The following is a 24,019-nucleotide window of genomic DNA, read 5'->3' as shown; positions in this document are numbered from 1 at the left end:
TTCCGTCCACTTCCTCCCGCTGTTATTCGGAACGCACCAATCACAAAAATCCATGGCGCTCATACCCTCGCCCACACTCTCACACAGAGAGGGCACGTTTACCTCTCGCACACGTGAAGGCCGGGTTGACTCCGGTGAGGCAATCTGCTTAAGGTCGAAGCCCTTCGTACCACCGATGTTGAAGAGTCGGGAGGACATCTGGGATCCCTTCTGGTATTCTGGCATTGGTGGCTTATTGAACAACGGCCTTTACAAAGTCATCAGCCACACCGCAAAGTGCAGGAGAACGATGCGCGGCACGTCCCCAAAGAAGCAGACAGGAACGTCAAGCCTGCCGCCAAAAGTGAAGCGCCGCATGAAGCCTTTGTCGCCACCTGTTCGGAACGTTTCCGGTCATTAAGCATTCGGGGGCGCTTGGGTGGCCGAGAGTGCCGCCGAAAGCGGATTATGTCCAGCAGCAGCGGCACGGGTCGCCGAAGTGTCATTGTGTGGACGACGGGATGTTCCTCGTCGATGAGTAGGGTGAGGGGAGGGGGCACTCGGCCGACGGCAGGATTGGGTGGTCGACCCCAGGACGGCGAAGACGGCTTTCGCGACATCACCTAGACCTATCTTGATGCCTCCGGGTCACTCAGCGCCTGCTGCCAGATTGATTGGGAGGGAAGGGGTCTGCTGCGCCCTCGCACGAGCCCCGTTTACATTGACCCGACGAGGGCGCGTTGAGTTGAAATAAACAGGTTTTTTGGACTCGACGCACTCATGTATAAGCGGACGCGGTGAGTCGAAAAGCCGTCGGGGCGAGTCCGTTCGACTCGCAGGCAGGGGGAGGGTTGACGCGCTCGTCGAGCTGAGTCGGCGGGCCGGGGGGAGCTGAATACCGTATTTTCACGATTATAACGCGCCAACGATTGTACCGCGCGGGTAGGTTCGCGCAGGAAAATCCGAAAAAATAATTGGACGTCGGCTTTACCGCGCAGATTTAAAATACATGACACTACTTAACATAGAAGGAGATTTTATTTTGCGCGTGCAACTGTGGCAGCCAAAAATAAATTAAGCGTCGTAAACTTACTTGTCCAGCTCCTGCAGGGAATAAAACTATAGTGGGAAACGTTGAAGCTGTTTGCGATTTCAAGTGTCTTGACCTTCATAATTCTACGTGTGACGGGCTAATTGCAATAGTAGAAAAATGTGCAACAGCTGACCAAGGTATGTCATTCAGGAATGAGTGCGCTGAAATTCGCTCGCGAGGTGTTGACGGATTTTTTTATTGGATTGAGTTGGAGTTTGGGACGACCTCGTGCCTATGGGAATGTTCTGGTCGATTTAAAACCTGTTTCGGTTTTGAGCCCGATTGTAACGCGCACACAAATTTTAAGGCTAGCTTTTAGCAAAAGAAGGTGCGCGCTAGAGTCGTAAAAATGCGGTAGCTCCTTCTCCGGCAATCCCCCGGCCCCCTCGCCTGGGGTAGCTGAACCCGCCAGTCGACTCGACCCTCCCTCGTCGGGTCCATGTATCCGGGCCCACAGAGAGTGAAGTGCTCGTCGAGGGCGCTGCACAGGGCATGTTTGGGGGTGAAATTAATGGTGTGGGTGGCCCGAGCGGAAGAGCCGCTGTGGCGGCAAAGTCGGTATCGCAGCCGCCCTACTCTGTTTATCAGGCGCCGGCTGTCGCGTGCGGCTTCCTGTACTCTTTTCTGATGCTCCGGATTGCTAACGCGGCGTAGGACACGGGCACGGAATGATATGCTAAGTTTTACACAAGGTCATCTGCTGTAGACAAATTTCTTGACGCAGCGGGGTGCCGAAAGCCCTGCTTCTGAAGAACACCCTCTCCCCCCCGCCTCCCCTCATAAAAATTTAGGGGGGGTGGGGGGCCCGGGCCCCTAGTGCCCCCCCTCTGACTGCGGGCCTGCCCCATACACTACCTCATACCTTTTCCGAGTGACCCATCGTAAAGCATTGACGGCGCTTAAAGTTTTACGGCGCGGACATAAAAAATTACGGAGGGTAGACGAATACAGCTTTGCTGTTCAAAGCTTCCAGTGTTGTGATATGGTAACATTACGTTTCCTCACAGAAAAAAAAAATCAGCAATACAAGAAGTATTAAAAACGCTTAACATACACTCTGTTTCTCGGCAAAGCGATACACTCTTCTGAATACAGATGTTTAAGACTGCTATAATTTTGGCTGGCATATTATATAGGTCTCAGTTATTTGAATCGATTAAGGGCTATGGAACCTCGCCAAATCTCAACATCTCGCCATTATGGGAAACAATGATATTTCATCGTCCCTGTATAACTTCACGTAGCATTTTTGCAAATGTATTAGGAACTTAGCGAAGGAGTTCGCAGAACAGTGGTACTGCCTATTCCGAATTCTCTACGTTTCTTTAGATTTTCTTCACTTGTAAACCACCCGCAAAAACCTCAAAACACCTAGCCATGCGGCTTCCCATAGCAAAGTGCTATACCGGCCGGCTAAAAAACGTGTTCTGTAAATGGACATAGGAACTTCAAGAATTTACCCTTTGAGGGTGGCGATTTACCTAGTAACATTCCTGTCAATCTAGTGTAGGGTTATAAAAATTATGTTTGCCATCTGTTGGGCCGCATATATGTGAGTGACATAAACCAGGCTCCGAAACTTCCACAAGATTATATTTGTTGTTACCTACCCAGGTTCGAGTAACTCGTTGTACACGGTAGCAGAAAAGCACAACAGCACCGTCAACGGCTTCATCGTGGAAACGAAAGTATTTAGGAGCAACAAACCAAAATATAGTAAGACAGTGGGCGATTCTTTCGTGTGCAAGTATAAGGCGACACACACGAATGCACATTCGTCGCCTTTTGGGTGTTTAAATGTACAATGCCAAAGGTGCATTACTGACCAACGTTCTATAGGGTCGCTTGCAACAGGAGTAGGCACAGGCAAAATCTTTCACGAAATAACGTAAAAAAAACTATCATGTATTCCGGGCACGTCATTGACAATAGAGGGTTTAGAAAGAGTAAGAAAAACACACTGCCGCAGAATGACGGTAACAAATGTAGACACAAACCTGTTTCCCCTCGTATATCGACCAATTTCGCAATATACATAAGACAATTTGTACTTTGCCAAGGCCTTTGCGATATTAAGTAAAGAACGCCACATTTCATGTCTTTTAGATGTCATTTTTCCTTACAACCCAGTCGGTTATACAATAAAATATCAACAAAGCCTTAGAACTAACGGAGGCCCAGCCTTTATGGTAAGCGCGGTGGAATTCCACAGTGCGGATGACATGTGTGGGGATCCGCTTGATCCCCTGTTCCTCTTCCCGCGAGCGGGACCTTCGAGGAGGAGAGACAGCGGCGGCGGGACAGTCGGTGCCCGCCGGCGCGTCGGCCCGCGAGGTGACGTCACGTGCGCGGGAAAGCGCGCCATACCGACGCGCGTCCTACGGCGTCGCCCAAACAGGCGACCATGGCTGAGGTTGCACGTGGGCCGCTCGCAAGATGGCCAGAGGCCTACCCTGCGCGTCCTATCAGGGCCAAACGGCCCGGAAATAACCCATCCAAAATGCCCCAGAGAGGTTCGCGGCGTCCACGAGGGAGACGCCGCGACGGGTTCGACTCACCGACACAGGTGACGACAGGCTCCAAAGGGCCAGGACGAACCAGGGGGTTTATTGGCCGAGTGGTACAGCGCATAATAACGCCAAGACAGGGTTCTCCGCGCCTTATAACCGCGACGCGCACGTTTCGCGCTCTCTTGTTCCGGCTCTGGCTCCATGGATAGGGGAGATGGGGGAATGAAGGAGATGGGAGTCGGATACCGGGGTGTTCCTTGTCCCAGGCTGGAGATCGCTCTCCTGGCTCGTACGCACCCTCGCCGCCACCCGTCCGGAGCGGGGTCCCTGACCCCAATCGATTTTGCGCCGGCGGGCACCGACTGTCCCGCCGCCGCTGTCGCTCCTCCTCGCCTGGGAACCTTATCCCGTAGCTATCCCGTAGCTAGGCCCATTATGCCCACGCATGTTCGGTATAATTTTGTACGCAGGCTTGCTATGTTCAAATTTCCCCCACTTCGCTGCAGTGTTGGTTGCATACCGTGTTCCGCTAAGCACATTCACAGGAAGCTGAAAGTGCATTAACTTATCAAAACGAAGTCTCTGAGTTACTTTGGTCATTTTCCTTCCTTATGGTCTCACTCTCTGATTTCATAAAATACGAATGAGAACCTTACCCCAAATGTTGAAGCGAGTGTATCTTCGAGTACTTCCTGTATTGTGTAGCTCTGGTTGTTGAAGTGCTTCTTCAGGAAAATATCGACGCTGTGTGGAAAAGGTGTGTCATCTCCGCCAGTTTTGCCAATTTTGTCCTGATCAGCGAGCTGCTGCTTCACCGCAAGTGCCCTCTTTTCAATGGCCTGAAACAGAGCGCACAAGGTTTTTAAATCAATACGAAAAGACGTTCAAATAAATGTATATGCATTATGTTTGCTTTTACCACTAAATATTTTTATTTTGTATCAGCACCACTCTCCCGTTGCCTAATCTCATGACTGATTCGTCACTACCGTTACAGTATACTATGAATGATAGCAACCTTTCTACATTTGATTATTTGCGTGAAATGTCTCTCGCCTTAGTAATAAAAAATTGATATGCCATTTTTACCCTTGCTTGAGATGCGTCAGTTATATAAAATAATCTACATGCAATGCCTAACTGTCCCCCTGGCACAGCAGAAAATAAGCGGATATCCTCTTGAGGACTGCTCATTGGACACAAACCATCTATCTGTTAAATAGCTCCTTTTCTTTTGTAGATTCACCTCAAATAAAGATGCATGGTTAAGGCCTGCCGTAACTAATTACAGGACTCCTTTCGAACACCCCTGAGTCGGTCGGTCAGTCGGTCGGTTGGTCGGACCCTTGAATCATGGGGCATACCCACGAGGGGAGTGGCCAAGAAGCTGCCTGTAACGATTAGTCTGTGACCCGGTTTATTTTAGAGAAAAAAATAATAAATAAAGAGAAAACGACTGAGACAGCAAAAAGAAATCTTGGGATATGACAGAGTAGTCCGCGAAAAAAATCACAAATGAAGAAATAGCTGCCTAGCAGAGCAGCCAGCCTGCTGTCACTGCAAGAAATCAGTGAAAGGTGAGGACACCACCTATGTGACAAACTCCTAGGATCCAAGCGTCCAGGGAAAGAAGAACGGTGGGGATTACCGGGCGATTAAGCCGATTAAACCTGTATCTAAGGTGCGTGCATCGCATCGAGGTGAATCTGCGGCAAAAGAAAGTAATTCGTCGAAGTTAAAGAATGTAAAAGGAAGTGTTATATATTTACCGGAGCCTTACAGAAAAGACATTGAGGAGATAAAGCTTGACCAGAATTGGGTAGATACAAATTTCTTGGGGAATTCCTCATAGAAATTGTGTGATTGCCTCCTGGCATTTACGAGATTCTCAGAATTTAAGCTTCCATAAGTGAGAAGGGGAATATAGTCGGAGAATGAACGAGGAGCACCTGCCGATTAATTTGTAAAATTTGAAGACGCCTGAACCTCGCCCCCAACAGAAAACTGTCAATTGAACAATTCACGAGGACAGGACCTCCAAGAGCCAAATTGGCTAATTGGTCTGACAGTTCATTGAAAATTACCCCTGCGTGTCGAGGGACCCACACTAACCGGATCTCGAGACGCTGGTGCGGACCAAATGAACGGAATGACCGTCGAATGGAAGAACCTTTGTCATTGCCTAAAGCGGTGCACACGGAGAGAGAATATGAAAGTATAGCTACACCCGCAAATCCACGCTGTAGGTTATTAAGGGCCACAATTATCGCCCATAATTCCGCTTGTAAAATCGGAGTATAATCTGGCAGCCTGATTGAGAAGGACCAATAGAGGGACTGAGAATATACTCCTACCCCAGCCTTCTCATAACTTTGAGAGATATCTGTGGGAATGTAGAAATATCTGTAGTATGTAGACTATACAAATGATCTTCGAGTAAACTGTTGAGTAATCGGGCCGGCAATAATTTCGCATTGGTGGGAAAATGTTTTAGAGGCTCATTTCGGCACGAGATAAGTTATCAGGATAAGGGACGAGTGATCTCTGCATGAAGAGGCTGCAGCCATGTCAGTGCGCAAGTCATGTGGGGACGCTCAAACCGGGGCCACGTAACTCCTCGAAAAAGGTGAGGCCTCGCGAGGAAAATGGGTTGAGCCCTGTAAAATAGAGATTCAAACAGTTTTAGAAATGTTAATACAGTCAGCAATTTAAATCAATGCAGAAGTGAGCGAAATCGTGACTCAAGGTATAATACTGAGTTAACTACATACTTTGGAAACCCTAAACATAAATTCAAAGCCAATCGCTCAATCAGAAATAGGGGATGTACAGTCTTTGTCAAAATTTTGTGGGCCACGGCGACCGTGGCCGGAGCAGGCGCCCGGCCGAGCAGGGGCGCTGCGCATGTTGCTGTCGGCTGGTTGCGCGGCTAAAGAGAGGGAGGGGAACTTTTGCTCTTGCTTTTGTAGTGTGTCCAGCACGACCAGTGCTGCGCAAAGTGCCTGCGCTGAAGCGACGTTCGCCTGCTCTGAGAAACCGGCCCCGCTGCACTTATCGCGTCAGCCGTACTACGAAAGTTCCCCTCGCTCTCTTTAGCCGCGTAACCAGCCGACAGCTGCAAGCGCAGCGCCCCTGCTCGGCTGTGCCCCTGCTCCGGCCACCGTCGCCGTGGCCCACAAAATTTTGACAAAGACTGTACTTTGTAAGTCACGCAGACAGAAAAAGAAATCCAACAAAATTCCAATAAAGGGCGTACATGGCAACGATAAATCATTACCAGGGCGTCTCTACGCATACCGATTTATGATTGCATAACCTACCCAGCACTTGCAGCAGCTTTCTCACCTTTGGCAGCAATATGCGAAATATGACGACGCCATGTAAGGTGGTCGTCATAAGTTGTACCCAGATATTTAATTCCCGTGAGCTCAGGGATGGATTGCAACCGGTATGTTAGACATATAGATATAGGGTTATTGCTGGGAAATACCATAACGGCACATGTCCTAACATTTGGTGAGAGATCTAACGCGCTAAGCCAATTATACAGGACAACCACATAGCTCTGCTATCCCTGATACAACTCGTGGGTGTCCCTATCGCATAAGAAAAAAAGCGATATCATCGGCATAAACCTAAGTAGATATACAATCTCGTGGGTGTCCCTATCGTATAAGAAAAAAGCGATATCATCGGCATAAACCTAAGTAGATATACCATTCTGCGATGGAATAGAACTGAGTATGTCAAAAATAACAGGAGGAAGAACTGATCCTTGAGGAACTCCACGGAATTGATGATACTTGGATGTCGACGAACCACCCTTGAAACCAAAGACCTTTCTTCCCTTTAAAAACTCGCCAATCCACCAGCAACTGTACCCTGGAATGTCGCTGGACTCAAGGCGTGACATCAAGGCGTGACATCGTGAGCCTTTGCTATATCGAGGGTTAAAAGGGCACTGACATGTTTTAGTCGACGAGCTAGTTTAATACAGCTGTCGATGTCGATGTGGGCCCTCGAAATATAATTTAGATGTCGGAAGCCAATCTGGGCGGGCCTTAGAATGCATGAGCAGGCTATGCAGTAGCCTTTCAACAAGCTTTATAAGGTTGCTAGTCAAAGAAATGACCCTAATATCGTCTTGGACGAAACCTAAACTTTCGGTTTTCAACAATGGTACTATCTTAGCAAGTTTAAATTCAATTAAAAGCACCACTGTGCAGCGTGCGCATGAAACGTCGTCGTTCGCATCCTAATGTCCAAAGAAATAAATAGGCCGTAGTTTTCAAACCGTTGATACTGTTTCAAACGTGCTAAAAAGGTTGCATCCTGGCGAACTCCCTTTAAGGTAAAAATCAGAACTTTTTTTGTTCAGTGGGATCATCGGATAAAGTTTCCGACTGCCCTTCGCGACCATTAGCGCCGCTGCACAGCGGTACGCAGCGGTGCATCATACATGCAATACACAGCGGGCGGATGGTGGGCGACGCAGCTCCGCATTCCCAAGTACGACACACCAGAATCTGTGAGGTGGGGTGAGGTGGCGACGATAGAATAAATCTAAAAATTCATCTGACTTTCCACTCTGTGAAGGTGGTTGACCCGCGAGGCTGTATTGGTGACACGGCGGTAGGACGGAACGAAAGTACGACTACGTTTAGATCACATTTTAGGTGAATTTTTTTTCCGCCTGCAGCCTCTTCACCCCATTGGCGCCGTCTGTTTTGCTCGGCGTCGCGGGCCCTGTCGGCGCAATGGTGACGCTTGCTGTCGGCGTCGCGGCCCTGTGCGGGCCAATAGTTCCGACCGACAGCAGCGGGAACAGCCGGCGGCACCGCCGCCGCTTCACCGCCGCGTCGGCGAGGCGGTGTCGACGACCGCATTCCCGCCGCTGCTAACAGTCGTTGTTCCTTATAGCAACGCGCAATTTTCTGCAAGAGTTCTCTCTTTCCTCATAGTTGCGTGGCATCTCCGTTCACTTGACCACCTCGCCTACAACCCTCCCGCATTCATATCCTAACATACTCCAGAACTTCTATTGAGGAATTCAGCAAGGCTTTCTCTGACCATTTCGCTGTCCACCAGAATCAAACTTTGGTGAACATCCTGACTCACAATGGCCCTAAAACTCGCCTGGTGTGGATGTCGGGACGCATGATGAAGGGACATGACAACCAGACCACGCAGTCCGCGGCTAGGGTGAACCTCTTCATGACTTCTTTTTGGATGACAAGCCCCCTGATGCCGTCTCGCCCAGATTCTTTCGCCAGCAACTAGACCACGCTCGCCACGCGCGCCGACGGCGCATCGCATAAAGCGCCCCGCTCGTCTTCTCAACGGACTCCCCTTTCAAATGCACCCCGGCGAACTTTTTTTCAACATTCCCCAAAGGCTGTTCTCGTCACTCATATCATATCGAAATGGATTCACGCTGGAAAAGCATAGCTTCCACGTCTCCCGCACTGTAAAGTGACCTTTACCTCAGACCAACATAACTTATTCGGCAGTGTGCAGCATTCGCAGACTGTCAGTATAGAAACCTTTATTTTCTACCTGAGACTCTACTGATATTGAAAATGGTGCCCATTGATAACTAATCTACTGATGGGACCCAAGTGATGATCCGCATTAGCTTGAGCTTTAAATCATTTGTAATCTTTAAAATAAGACCTAATAATAACTAACCTTCGCAAGATGCGCATGTAAGTGACAAGACGTATAAGCTTTACGTTGAAATTATTTTTTGAACGGCGGGCGACTTAGGTAGTGACTGCGTGCTAATAGAGAGTTTTAGCATAGCAGCTAGCTAACGCTACGGCGGTGGGTGGCGGGGCCCGACTGGGCAGGTGCACATTCGTTCAGCAGGTACGGTCGCCTGCCTCGCGGAGCCCGCGCATTCGTTTCAGTGAAGGGCGAACTCCTCGTCCTCCCCGCGCGCGCATGAGCAGTCGTGTCCTGGTAGCCTGGCGGCGTAGTGTGAGCCTCCGCTAGCCGCTATGCTAAAAAGATCTATTAGCCCATACACCGGGGCATTCTTTTTCTAATACCTCGCGCTACAAAACGCCTCTCACTTCAAAGACACGCGAAGCCTGGGGATTTTTGGTTCATGGATATGAAGAATACATAAAACCCTAACCATATAAGCTTTACCTAATTATGCTTATTTCTGTACATTTTGCCCCCTTGGCTGCCAGAAATTGAAACCGCAACCGTTTGAGTTGGAGCAGAACGACTTAGCTATCGACCAGCACAATGGTACGGAAGTTATTTTCGAGGTTTCTTTACGTTCTTATAACCGAAAAGTTAATGGTGTCTTCATCTCTCCTATTCAGCTTTAAATGTGTTAACGCATTTCTTTAATAAATTGTGTTTATTGGAAGGAAAGGACACTCTTGTTGTGCCTGCGACCTAATTTTTACGATGTTCTTTTTTGCGTGAGTGCTTCATTGGATAACCCTTGTTTCCTATTAGCCCTTTCCTTTCGTAATCCTCCCCCATTGTTATCATAACACGGCTTTTATGTAGTGATCTATCATTGAAGCGTGACTTCTAGGTATTACTCCAAAACTCCCTCTAAACCTCTGTTTTAGGGCTCGTCTTTGTCCTATCCTCCCTTGAATCCTTGTGTCCTGCATTGTCACTGCATGGTATAATATATTTCATTCGATAATTTTCAGTAATTACCAATACTGAGCTTTCAGGGTAGACAATAACCATTTATGTAAAAAAAAAATCCTCGCCGTCCCGCCCTGCGAAAGTGGTGGTCCAGCAAAGCCGTTGTAATGGTCATGGAGGAGGGTATGAAATGTTTCTCATCGTATCGGCGGGCTTGTCGCTTACGCGCGGCTACTGTAGCACTATCGGCTAGAAAGACAGACACTCCCTCCACCTCATCCCAGCCTCTCTAAGGAGCAGCAGACAGTATTTCGCCTCATTCAATCTGGATCCTTCCCCCACCCAACAAGGCTACACCTCATGTTCCCGGAGCAATACTCGGCCGAATGAAAATTTTGTAAAAAAACCAGGATCACTCCGCCATATAATTGGGGAGTGCGACTCCAGCTCAGAAAATCCACCCCTCCTCCATCCCCCCACCCCCTCTTTTAGAGGGCAATGGGAGATTTTGACGTCCAGCTCCTCCCTGGCGACCCAGCTAGCGCTGGTCGACCGGGCGCCGGCGGCCATGACATCATATGGGCTCCAGTGAATAAGGAACCACTCCCAATTGAAACGCTCAATAAATGTATTATCTCTCTCTCTCTCTCTCTCTCTCTCTCTCACTAGATAAGGGTAAGCCTTTTCTCCTATGGTTCCGTGCCGCCGCCATGATCATTGGTCAGTTCGCATTGCTTGACATTTGTTTACACTGGGACGGTTCATGGGCGCCGCCATTTTATTACTTATGCGTTTTAGTCGGTCAACTCTGGTAGGCTTATCTTGCGAATGCGAATCAAAGATAACCTGTGTAATAGCATTTCAGCAGCAGAAGTGTGTCCAGAGATGCCATTTTGCTGCATCTTTGGTAGTGTTGTTAACAAATGACCCGGTCGAAGTTAACGACGAGTACGTAGACGCGGCGATCTCGCAACACTGGTAAACGCTAAAATGGCCGCCTTTGCTTACTTACGTACCTCAGTGGCGGTACTCTAATACCTTATCTACAGACACTGCACTCGGATTCTCTGGCGGGAAATTCTGGGTTCTGCTTAACCTTACGCGTGCGCTCGGCGTCTTGGGCAAGAACTAGTCCTGCCTAGGCTTCAAAGATAATCGAAAACATAATCTTTACCAGGAATACATTGTGGGGGGTACAAATTTTTCGCAGGCTCTTTATACTCCATAATGCGGTTTCAGTTCTTGCTTTGTGGTTTCCTCAGGCGAATTTCGAGCTCTATATTGAATGCCTGATTAGCCTGAAGCATGCGCTCGGCGTGTTAGGCCTTGGTGCTTTGGCGTTTTTGCCTACGGAGATGAAACCATTGCGGGGTAGAGAGGCAAGCAGCTTTGCTGTAATGCAAAGTAAATAACGCTGAGTACGTGAACTCCCATGTTTTTGAACTTACGGCCATATGCACTTCATTTATCTTCTGGGCGGTGTCCCTCCAGGTCTTTCCATCTGACGTCATGTAATAAGCCGGCAGGAACCATGTCCATGGTCGTACTAGTCGTGCCAGCATCAACCAAGTCATGCTGCAAGAAAATTAGCGTTCACAAATACTCATTTCTTTATTAATGCTATTCTATACGCAGAGTAAATATGACATTTTTTAACTTCAAGCGCCGTAAATGCTGTGGACGTGTCCACGTCTTAGAGACGCCCGAACGCAACACCTCCGAGATACAGGGCTCCATCCTAAGCGACCGCCAGATCTCAAGCACTGGATATTGTGGCCCCAGCACCGGTCTTTACTTGGATTTTTGCGCGTTACGGGTGCAGTGTTGTACATATTAAATCTTTTTCTTATGTCACAGGGCTATCTCTCGCGAAGAAAGAGCACCATAAATAATATTACTGAGGGAAGTAGAAGGAAACTCTTAGTTTAGTTGAGCGCCGCCCAATTCAAAGACGCTATCAAACTTGAAAGCTGCCGAAAAGTGCAAAGACCAACGTAATTTGAATACCGTGTATTTGTAGGTTTTGTATTTGGTTTGAGCCGCGTGCCGTTCATGGCCGACATCGTGCGCTCCTACAAGAAACCCATTAAAATAATGTTTTAAGCAGGGTGTCGACCCGGAACCGAACCGTACCGAAAACCGGAACTGAACCGGTGTTTTTGCCGGAACTGAACCGGAACCCGAACCGTTATTTTTTGCGCATGCTGAACCCGAACCGGAACTGAACCGAAAAAAGAAATAATGGTTACCGGTTCATGCCGAAACGGTTCGACCCTCCGTTGTTGATATTGCACAGTCAATGCAATTCAGGCCTTTTATTCTTTCACGTACCATCAACTTCGTACCCGCTCGCGCACTTCCCCCTCCATGCAACTGAACACTATCACGCTCTATGTAACAACAGGGGAAATGAATGAGCACCAATGTAGCAATGGTCTGTTGCTGCTGGAAGCGCCAGCGTAGTGCAAGCTGACCAACCAAAATGTCATTCTCGGCAGCTTCCAGCGGATATAAAACGACTTTGCCCTTCCCTAGCTGCGACTTTATTGGAGCAATCAGGCTGCAGGAGTGCTCCACTGCGCAACAGCGAAAGCTCAGATCCGATGTGTGCAAACCTTTTGCATTTAATAATTTGTTTAAAAGGTCCGACACCTGCAAATTGTTAATACTTGACAAGTGTGACCGCAGGAGCTGCTCAGTGGCTAAGCCGTTTGCTGCTGACCACAAGTGGCCTCGATCTCCCTTCCCCACGACCGTTTTAACACGAAAGTGTTTTATGCCGGGGTCCACCAAGATCTAACTGATGTCATATCTGTCGCGGAAATGACATCGCCACAAAAACTTCCATTGACGCGGCGGTGCCGGGATTCGATCCATGAACTCTTCCGTCGCGACGGGAGGTACGAAACGCGCTCCAGGGCGATGCGTGAACAGGGCGACAACCGCGCCTTATTAGGAGAAGCGCCGACGTGTACGGGGGACGCGCAGCGTAAGCTGCGGAGAAGCCGACTTGCTGATGTCGCGCTCGTGTCGTGACGTGACACGGTCCGCGCCTGCAGCGTGTCTTCACCAAACGATTCGCTGATAACTCGTTTGATTTCGTTCGCACGGATGGTTTGCGAGCGCCTGTGGTTTCAATCGGATTTGCGCAATGATCCCACGCGTGCAATTCAGTGTCTAACGTTGATGCGTCTAACGGTGCGATACCGACGAAATATAAATAGCGGCGTGCAAGTTCATACCGATGCACAATGTACACCCAACTGCTCCTGTGAAGGCACCTTTCACTTTCGTGTTTTACCGGTTCCTATGAAAGAGGGAACAACCACATTTTTTTTTCTGAAGTAGATGGAAATCGAGAACGTCCGTGTATCAAGATTTTGATCCACGTTTAAAGGGACGGACAACCGATTTTTGGCGCATATATGTTCTTTAGCTCATATGGAAGCCAGCGTTTTATATAGACCGATAACCACAAGCAATTTCTAAACAAATTGGGGGAAATAATTTTAATTTGGCAGCAAACTTCCTGAAATCGGAAGGGTGGTGGATCGTAGTGTCGAAACTTGACACTACAATATGTGTCCCTGTCACGTGTCCTGCAAACCTAGCAGCTACTGTAACTGCTGAAACGTTTATTTACGTATTGAAAACATTTTAATAGAAGTGTTTGTACAAGGTTAAATTGTATATGTCTTTCTAAGCATTATTTCGAAAATTTTAAAGACACGCCGCCCCCCGTCGCTGGGTTGCTCTCAGTGTGGCTAACTGAGCCTCCATGCCCAGAATCAACGGCAGCGTTCAGTAAACAGACCCAGTGAAGGAACTTTGACGATTCTGCCTGAGTCAGGGGCGTTTGTTCTGCCAAAATGTTTGATTTCAGTTTCTAAATACGCCAACGGCAGCTTAAAAAAAACGTCGTGCCCGGAGAGAATCGAACTTCCCTCCTCCACAACGTGAAGCCAGATTCTACGTATCGTCTATCCCAATAGATGGGGCATTCGTGCACAATAGACCGTTGCATTAAAAAACACATAAAGGAACAGGAAAGCCAGCGATTCAAACTTCTTTAACTGGGGACAAATTTTTAAATATCGTTTTTCATTTCGCATACAGACAAAAGTATGTTGCCGAGCTACTCTATGTCATGGTTGCCAGCATTATTTTTGGAAGGGACACATACGGCTCGTAGATCTAAAAATTTCGATTTAAACAGTTCTAGGGAGTTCTAGGGGGTGCAGCGATGGCGTAGAGGTAGAACACCCGCCTCGCGTGCAGAAGGACCGTGGCTCGAATCCCGGTGCCGGACAATTCCCACCGGATTAAAAAAAAAATCCGCGTATTGATGGAATTGCACAAAGGGGCTTGGGGTGCGGCCTGACCCCGGCGACCATTGCCGGTAATGCACTCCCTCACCAGAGCAGGATTGGCCACCCTGGTGTAGTAACGGCCACAACCTCCCATGAATACGCCAATTAACCCTCGGCCCTCAGTCCCCAGCGGCTGCGAAGCAACTGACCACGGCGGCGGTCAGACCTGTGACGCAGCAGAGGGTGTTAAGAATCCCTGGATCCGGACAGGCCTCCAATGGAATCTGAACCTGACAACGTTTAACGCGCGAACCTTATCTAGCGAAGCAAGTCTCGAGGTGTTGTTCGAGGAATTAGAGGGCATTAAATGGGATGTAATAGGGCTTAGCGAGGCTAGGAGGGCAGGCGAAGCCTTTACGGTGCTGAAAAATGGACACGTCCTATGTTACCGTGGTCTAGAGGACAGAAGAGAACTGGGAGTGGGATTTCTAGTCAATGAAAGCATAGCTGGCAACATAAACGAATACTATAGCATTAACGAAAGTGCAGCAGGTCTTGTAATTAGGCTCAATAAGAGGTACAAGCTCAAGATGGTGCAGGGCTACGCGCCCACATCCAGCCACGACGACCAAGTAGTGGAACGCTTCTATGAAGATGTAGAATCGGCAATGGCTAAAGTAAAAACACAGTACACCGTAGTTATGGGGGACTTCAATGCTAAAGTAGGCAAGAATCAGGCTGGAGACAAGGCAGTTGGGAACTATGGTCTGGGCTGCAGAAATAGCAGGGGGGACCTACTAGTTGAGTTTGCAGAACGGAATAACCTACGCATAATGAATACCTTCTTCTGTAAACGGGAGAGTCGGAAGTGGACCTGGAGGAGCCCGAATGGGGAGCACAAAAATGAAATAGACGTCATATTATGCGATAACCCTGGCGTCGTGCTGGATGTGGAAGTGCTCGGAAGGGTAAGGTGTAGTGACCACCGTATGGTAAGATCTCGAATTAGGCTAGATTTGAGGAGGGACCGCAACAAGCTAGTACGAAAGAAGCCGATAAATGAGCTAACAGTAAGACGTAAAGTAGAAGAATTCAGGATCGCGCTGCAGAACCGATATTCCGCCCTTAACGAGGAAGCCGAGCTTACGACACAGGAAGCCAGCGACAACCTTACACGCATTATCACGGAGTGTGCAGTAGAAGTCGGGGGCACTATGGCTAGACAGGATACTGGTAAACTTTCACAGGAGACGAAAGATCTAATCAGGAAACGGCAGACCATGAGAATCTCTACGGCAGCTGACAGAATAGAACTAGACGAGCTCTCGAAGTTAATCAATAAGCGTAAGACAGCTGACATACGGAAGTATAATATGGAGAGGATCGAATACGCTGTAAAGAACGGAGGTAGCCTGAAAGCAGTGAAGAGACGTCTTGGCGTGGGGAAAAATCAGATGTATGCACTTAAGGATAAGCAAGGCAATGTCATCACAAATAGGGATAAAATAGTCACAGTGGCCGAGGAGTTCTATAGGGATCTGTACAGTAGCCGGGACATACAGGATAATGCCGAACGAGACAGTAGTTCAGACGAGATAGACATCCCACCAGTAACGACCGAAGAAGTAAGGAAAGCTTTGAAAGAAATGAAAGGGGGCAAAACACCTGGCGAGGATCAGATAACAGCAGACCTCTTGAAGGATGGCGGAGAAATTGTACTTGAAAAACTGGCAAACCTGTATGCCTAATGACCGCAATGGTACCAGAATCTTGGAAGAACGCGAACATCATCCTAATCCATAAGAAAGGCGACATGAAGGACTTGAAAAATTACAAGCCGATCAGCTTACTGTCAGTCGTCTACAAGGTATTTACCAAGGTAATCGCTAACCGAATTTCTGCAACCTTAGATTTCAGTCAACCTAAAGAACAAGCAGGGTTCCGTAAAGGTTATTCAACAATTGACCATATTCACACGATCAATCAGGTGATAGAGAAGTGCGCTGAGTATACTGAACCCCTATATATAGCCTTCATAGATTATGAGAAAGCATTTGACTCGGTCGAAACCCTAGCAGTCATTCAGGCATTACGGAACCAGGGGGTAGATGATCAGTATGTAAGAATACTAGAGGATATCTACAATGGGTCTACAGCTACCATCATCCTCCATAGGGAGAGCAGTAAAATACCTATAAGGAAGGGTGTCAGACAAGGAGACACAATCTCTCCAATGTTATTCACAGCATGCTTACAAGAAGTATTCAGAACGTTGGATTGGGAACAGGTGGGAGTAAGTGTTAATGGAAAATACCTCAGTAACCTCAGATTTGCTGATGACGTTGCCTTGCTAAGTAACTAGGGGGACGAATTGAAAAGCATGCTTTCCGCACTGGGCGAACAGAGTAGAACCATGGGCCTGAAAATTAATATGCAGAAAACTAAAGTAATGATCAATAACCTCGGGACAGCACAGCAGTTTGAGATAGGTGGCGAGGCAGTGGAAGTGGTAAGCGAATATATCTACTTAGGCCAAGTTGCGACCCCAGATCCCAACCATGAGGCAGATATAATTAGAAGGATCAGAATGGGGTGGGGTGCATATGGCAGACATTCTCAGATAATGAATAGCAGCCTACCATTGTCGCTGAAGAAGAAAGTGTATGACAGCTGCATCTTACCGATACTCACCTACGGGGCAGAAACTTGGAGGCTCACTAAGAGGGTTCAACTTAAATTGAGAACGACCCAGCGGGAAATGGAGCGGAAAATGATAGGTGTAACATTAAGGGACAAGAAGAGAGCGGAGTGGGTCAGGGAGCAAACTGGCGTTAAAGACATATTAGTAGAGATTAAGAAAAAGAAATGGACGTGGGCAGGGCATGTAATGCGAAGGCAAGATGACCGCTGGTCATTAAGGGTAACAGAGTGGATCCCTAGAGAAGGCAAGCGTTGCAGGGGGCGGCAGAAAGTTAGATGGGCAGATGAGATCAAGAAGTTTGCGGGGATAAATTGGTCACAGTTGGCACAGGACCGAGGTAATTGGAGAATAATGGGAGAGGCCTTTGCCCTGCAGTGGGCGTAGATAGGCTGGTGATGATGATGATGATGATGATGATGATGATGATGATGATGATGATGATGATGATGATGATGATGATGATGATGATGATGAGGGAGTTATCAGCAAAACCGTTTCTCGTCAAGGTGCTTTAAGTGACGCCCTTTCATTTGGGATAGAGAATATATACTCGACAAAAATCGGTTGTCTGATCACCAGCTGGTTAAAATAAGTCTGCCGGCCTGCAACATAAGGTGCGTCTCGGAGCAGAGATATAGCACATGGCATCAAATGAGCCAGTTTTTTTTAAATGTGTTTACACTGAAAATAACAAAAAAGAAAAGGCGAATCACTTTGTTTTAAAATATTACGCAAAAAGTAAGTAAAACCGAATAACTAAAAAAAACACCAAAACGTGGATATTACTCTATACTTTTTTTTTTGTCCTGCCTTTCACAACCAAACGTGTCATCACAATGCGAAGGAAGTGAGTTTCGTGGTCAGTTTTTGAGGACATTACAGTGGACAAGTTCCGTTTCTTACAGATACAAATAACAACAGATATGTCAGGGAAAACTGCAACCCTCAACCTTGTCTTGGAAGCAGAAACAGTAATAAAGCAGATGACACCTGCAGAAAAGCAGGCCGGTACCCCACACTGCCCCATTCGCCCTACCTGCACTTTTGTGTCTTTCAGATCTGCTTTTTTTCGAAGGTGCACTTGTACTGACTGCCCAACTCGCTACACTACTTCTACTGCTACTCGTTCCGGAGGGGAGTACTGCTCTGGACAAGTTAAAGAGCGTCTACCCGAAAAAGTCCCATCTCATGCTCCGCGCGTCAAATTTCCTTTTCATTTTGTAACAGCATAATCTGTTATAAGATTCCGCAATGTAGCACACGGAACGATGGCCGCGGGTCAGGCGGTACGATGACATACTGATTGTAATGCACACATCCGGTATAGCTATCGCAAAAGGAATTGCAGTGGTCAGAGCCATAATTCAGTGACTGAGCGTTACCTAAAGCTTACTTTTAAGAAACGTTTGGCAAACACATTCGATAAGGTGACAGCTAACAAATTGTTCAGGTTGACCAAATGATCTAAGTCATTGGTAGTATTTATGTGCCTGTTGTAGGATTTTCTGTTTTGTTACAAATATAAAAATTGTGCGCCATTGGTATTAAGAGCTGGTATTTGAACGCGTCAGTACGCAGCCTAAATTTAAGGCTTGAAGTTTAGCGTGATGGGCGATTCCATAGCGACGATTGCGATTTCAACAAAAAAAGAACGGGCAGAAAATATATCCCACCGTCATATCTCTTGGTGGTGGCTTTATGAATAGTCGCTAGGACAACATAAAGTCTGGGTGAAAAGTAGGTGGTAAATCGTCGCCACTTCATCTTTTTTTTTTCTTTTTCTTTTTCTGCCGCGGCGGCCGCTTTTCTGATGGAGGCGAACAGCAAAAACGCCCGTGTGTACGAGATTTCGGCGCACGATAAAGATCCCCAGGTGGTCAAAATTAATCCGGAGCCCTCCACTACGGCGCGCGTCATCGCCTGCGTTGCGTTGGCGCGTTAAACCCCACAATCAATCAATCAATCAAATCATCTTTTTTTCTAATACCTCGTAATTGTTTAAGGTTTGCTTTGCAATTGTGCCCCTGCCCTTGGAGAATAGCAGCATTTTTTATTTTTGTTTTTATTTTAATTTGACTGTCGTTTTAAACTACTAAATGTTTTTTCTAATTTCAGTGATAATTCAACCCATCGAACCGGTTCGCGAACAGGTTCAAGCTCCCGAACCGGTTCGCGAATCGGTTCGGTACGTGATTTTGTCGAACCGGAACAGAACCGGAACGAAATGATTTCGCCTGAACCAGAACCGTAACCGAACCGGTATTTTTTCGGTTCGACACACTGGTTTTAAATATATTTTTCACACATCAAGCCCTCACATTAAGTGTTACTTCATAGAAATGGTTAAAATCTGTTTCTGCAGAGACCAAAAGTCTGTCATGGATTTACATTTTATGGGTTCCACCTCTCCAGAAACTTTTAGACACACATTTCACTGCGCATTGAAACCAAGGCTGAGGTTTTACGCATATTTCTAGCTGTGCTGAACACCAGTTGTAAAGCGTGCAACACGTTTTCAGCAACCAACACACTAGCGTGATACCATGTCTTAAAATGATTTACAAGAATCAGTCAAGAGGTAGAATCGTCTTATTTGAAGGAGGGATCGAAGTTTCTGAAGCCAGTGAGGCTTTATATATTATAATTAAAAATCGATAAGGCAGCAACATAGCACATGTATGGCTTCTGCCTTTGCGAGCGACGAGCCGAAGGCCTAAAGAGTAAAGTAAATTTTTTTTACCGGGCGAGCGGTAAGGGTATCTTCAGTAGTGTTTTTACCTCCGACTGCACTTCAACCGCGCGCTGAGACGAAACCGTTTTGGGACTGTGCAGAATCTGCAGTCAGGTACTGACACAAACACGAGCTGCATTAAATGGGGTAAAATTTTTTAAACGCGGAGCGTTCCTTCGTCGCACGATGTCCCTCGACCGTCGGTGGCGACGTCCACACGCTCACTGCGCATGCGCGTCGCGGCGAGGCGCAGGTGCGCGTCTCTCCCCCGTACCCTCCTCGCTCTCAACAACAGGTGTAGCGGGGCGTGAGGAGCGCGTCTGCGCACGCATGCGCACCTGTACCCCGCGCTCGGCGTGCTGAGTAACAGGTGTGCACGTGATAGCGGCGTGCTAGCGGCGTGCCAGCTGCGTGATACAGACATGCTAGCGGCGTGCTGTACACGTGATAGGGGCGTGCGAGCAACGTGACAGCTGCGCGATAGCGGCGCGGAGGGTCGAGTGCATGTATACGGAAGTGTGCGCATGCGCGTCTCTCCCCGTGCTCCTCTCCCTCGAACGCGCGTGGCGGGTATATAAAGCGGAGGAGCGCGGTGCGGAAATCAGTCAAGCGCGTCTTTGCTTGACTTTCGCTTGACTTGACCCCTGCTTGACACCCACCCCCTATGCGACGCATTTACTCGAGTCCCCCCTCGTGGGGAGATGGGCCCAATTTTTTTTTAGGGCACAGGTGCTTCAGGGCTGCTCCTATGCGCAGTTAGTCTACACCAAAGATTTACGAGCATGCGTTTTATGAACGCTTTCCCTTTGGTTCAAGTGTTTCAAAAATGTCTTACCGGTGAAACCCTAGTCGGTAGTGCTGGTTCTTCCCTCTTTGAAGCTCCAGGTTCTCTCCCAAAATTGCTTCTGCAATAATACGAGCGTTTCTTAAACGACAAAAAAGCTTTTCTTTTTCATAAAGAGGTACTTTACCAATTCTTTAGTCAGGCCTTTTCGATATATGTGATCCGAAATCATTGTAAAGGGCGCAAATGTTCTTATCTCTTGCTTCATTACGTTGTGTATGCATGCAATTATGTGTTCATTATTAGAACTGCGCATTTTTTACTGGCCACAAATAACTAATTTATAGTTGTTTTAATTGATTGATTGTGATGTTTCACTCTCCGACGCTACACACGCGATGAGGCGCGCCGTACTAGAGGGCTCCGGATTAATTTTGACCACCTGGGCACCAAAATTTCGAACACAAGGGTGTTTTCGCTGCTGGCCTCCATCGAACTTGAAAGCAGCCGCAGCGGCCGGGAATCCGACTCGCGTCGTTGGTCTCAGCAGCACAACGCCATAGCCACTGAGCCACCGCGGCTGGTAGTTTTTAGTTATTGTTTGAGGGTATATCAATCTTGATGACCTCATTAAAGCATCTAAGAAATAGTATCCCACTCTTTTTAGCCTTCCGGATCTCTTAGCATGTGTAGTGTAGTAGGTCATTTATCTCGTGGAAATTACTTAGTTCCGTATATCCTGCTCTGTTAATATGGGCAAAGATAGTGTCTGTGCGAAAATTAGACTGACGGTTTGCAATACTTGCTGGAGTTCTGTTTGAAATTTTTTTCTGGCAGTTTTCATCCAGCCAAGAATCACCAGCCAATATTCGGTGACGAAAGAATCGTAATCTCTTCCGATTTCTCTTCATCCTCTCTTAATCTACCGTATAGCGATCTACGACTTCCCACAGCCGCCCACAATCTTAACACAAATGACGGAATGCCTGGCATGACTGCCGCCAGCGCCACGAAGCGATAGTCATCGGGTACGAGATAATGGCCTCAGTATGCTTCCGGCGATCGGAATAGTAGGTGGGCCGCTTGTTCGGCTGCGCGCTATCGGCGCGGTAACAGCGTGTTCATGGCGGTGAAGTTTCTACGTTTCTTTCTCACGGATGTGGCCCGCGCCTCACCAAAACGTTGCTGTATTTTTTCGCACAGCCCCAAAATTACCCGTTAAGCTGCCCGAGCTCATGCCCCTTTCGAGATTGGTAGGCTCCGTTCTCAAAAAATAAACGTTACGAACTGTGCTCTGCGTTATAAGGTGACGCATAAATGCCGAAAGTTCAGCCAATGCTGACGATAAGATATCTGGGTGGAAAATGTTTATCACGCCTCATTTGCCGCTATAAGAAACCGGCAAAGCGGGCATGGGCATGAGAGGTCGCATCCTTGAGGTAAAATGGTAGAAAGGCTCCCATAAAAAAACAGCCAAAACTATCTGCGCACCGGCTTTGAGCAGCCGCCGTAAGCACATAGAAAAAAAAATATATGAGAGGACACTTGGGCAAATTGCGGCCGAATATGATCACGTGAACGCCTAACTTTTTATCATTCCGGCAGTTGGCGCGAGTGGTAAAAAATTCTATTTAAAATTAGGTTAACACACAATGTTATACTTTTAAAGTTTGTTGGTTATTAGACTACACACTTCTATCTATGTAACAAGTTGAATAGTTGTGAATGTGCATTTTTGTGGCCTCTTTGTGCACGATATGAAAGCAAGCCTGGCCAAGCCACAAGCGCAAGCTGCCATTTGGATCTATTTGGCTCTTTCGGCAGCGTTTACACGTGCGTTTCTGCAGCCTCGTGCTAACTTATCTAGTGGAGAAATAAACACCTAGTGCTTTCTCTGCGACTTCGGTTTTGCATCCTGAACGGGAGGTGAGACTTTTTTTTTTGAAGTGCTGGTGGGGCGTATCATATTTACGTTTCCTTGTACTTCAAACGCTGCGAGCACCTGGTAGCGTCAGAGAAATCAAAGATAGCTACTTCTGCGTCTTTAAGATAAAAGCTTACGAAACGCCCAGGAAACGCGTAAGAGGCCATTTTTTTAGCCGGACGTAATGATATTTTAGGCTGGTTGTGCCGTTTTATCTAGCGCTGAGGGATGCCAGCGGTACGCGTCCGTCGTCGCACGTAGCGTTTACGTGCCGCAAACGACGGCGGTGAGTTGCGGAAGTGGCCGGCCGGCCGGCGGTTCGTAGGCGAAGGAGGCGTTGTGCGCTGTCGCTGCACTGAATTACTTGATCCGCAGGCTGCGTTGTATTATCCTAGCAGAGTCCTTCAATGCTTTTGAGAAGCATTGAAGGACTCTGATACTAGCTAGCCATTGCTAGCTTGGCCAACTGTTACTGCTATTATTTATTATGGCCGTGATGCACTGCAAAGCCGTCCGGGCTAACGTACACGAAGAAGTAGCAGTATCTGCATTAATTTGGCTTATCTGGGCATAACCAGCAGCTGTACACTCATCGTAAGTTTTACACATGGGTGCATACCAAGCTGCCTGCGTACCAAGCAAACCCACTCGCCGACCCCAAAGACGCGCGCGCGTCGCTTCGCTTTGGCGCGTCAAGTGCGGTGAAAACGCGTCTTTAGTCGGCAGATAACAGCTTGCTCGAGGCGGGGTGAGTATGCAGTGAATTGAAACCTTCAAATTTGGTCTTCGTTCTACATTGTACGTACTCAGCGATTGAAACGCGATACTCGGAGCGCGTGGCTGCCGGTGCTTGTTGCGCCACAGGTGAGCGCTTGTGAAAGCGAGCTGATGCATTGTGGTATACGATGAGGGTGAGAGCGTTCGTGACGCATGCTTAGTGCATCTGGGAGACAGCCCTTCAGTGTGTGGTTCTTGACGGCGCCATAGGGGTGCTACATGCCATGGCTTCAAAACGCTGCGCCTGCGTGCTGCGCCGCGCCACGATAACACATCGCGATAAATGTGCATTCAAATTCTTCATAATGCGCACGATGCGAGCTCGCCCAGCTTCGCACGGCGCGGCGCAGCACGCAGGCGCAGCGTTTTGAAGCTATGGCATGTAGTACCCCTATGGCACCGCCAAGAACCACACACTGAAGGGCTGTCTCCCGGATGCACTAAGCATGCGTCACGAATGCTCTCACCCTCATCGTATACCACAATGCATCAGCTCGCTTTCACAAGTGCTCACCTGTGGCGCAACAAGCACCGGCAGCCACGCGCTCCGAGTATCGCGTTTCAATCGCTGAGCACTGTACATCAAGTCTGG

General features: G+C 47.9%; 1 protein-coding gene across 1 annotated transcript in view; it reads right to left on the bottom strand.

Annotated features, from left to right (window-relative positions):
* LOC144138616 (cytochrome P450 4V2-like) overlaps positions 1 to 24,019 on the bottom strand; it is a 106,762-nt gene that overhangs the window by 41,421 nt on the left and 41,322 nt on the right. The window contains exons 5-7 of the mRNA XM_077670998.1: positions 20,778 to 20,847; positions 11,649 to 11,775; positions 4,239 to 4,421 (exon numbers count right to left, since the gene is read on the bottom strand). Of these exons, the coding sequence (XP_077527124.1) occupies positions 4,239 to 4,421; positions 11,649 to 11,775; positions 20,778 to 20,847 (380 nt within the window). The remainder of the gene's footprint in view (positions 1 to 4,238; positions 4,422 to 11,648; positions 11,776 to 20,777; positions 20,848 to 24,019) is intronic.

The sequence above is a fragment of the Haemaphysalis longicornis genome, unplaced genomic scaffold (genome assembly GCF_048455015.1).
Source record: "Haemaphysalis longicornis isolate Haplotype H1 unplaced genomic scaffold, Haemaphysalis longicornis Haplotype H1 scaffold_1, whole genome shotgun sequence".
Taxonomy (NCBI): domain Eukaryota; kingdom Metazoa; phylum Arthropoda; class Arachnida; order Ixodida; family Ixodidae; genus Haemaphysalis; species Haemaphysalis longicornis.
Note: the sequence above shows the minus strand (reverse complement) of the source record. Positions and strands in the feature narration are given on the sequence as shown.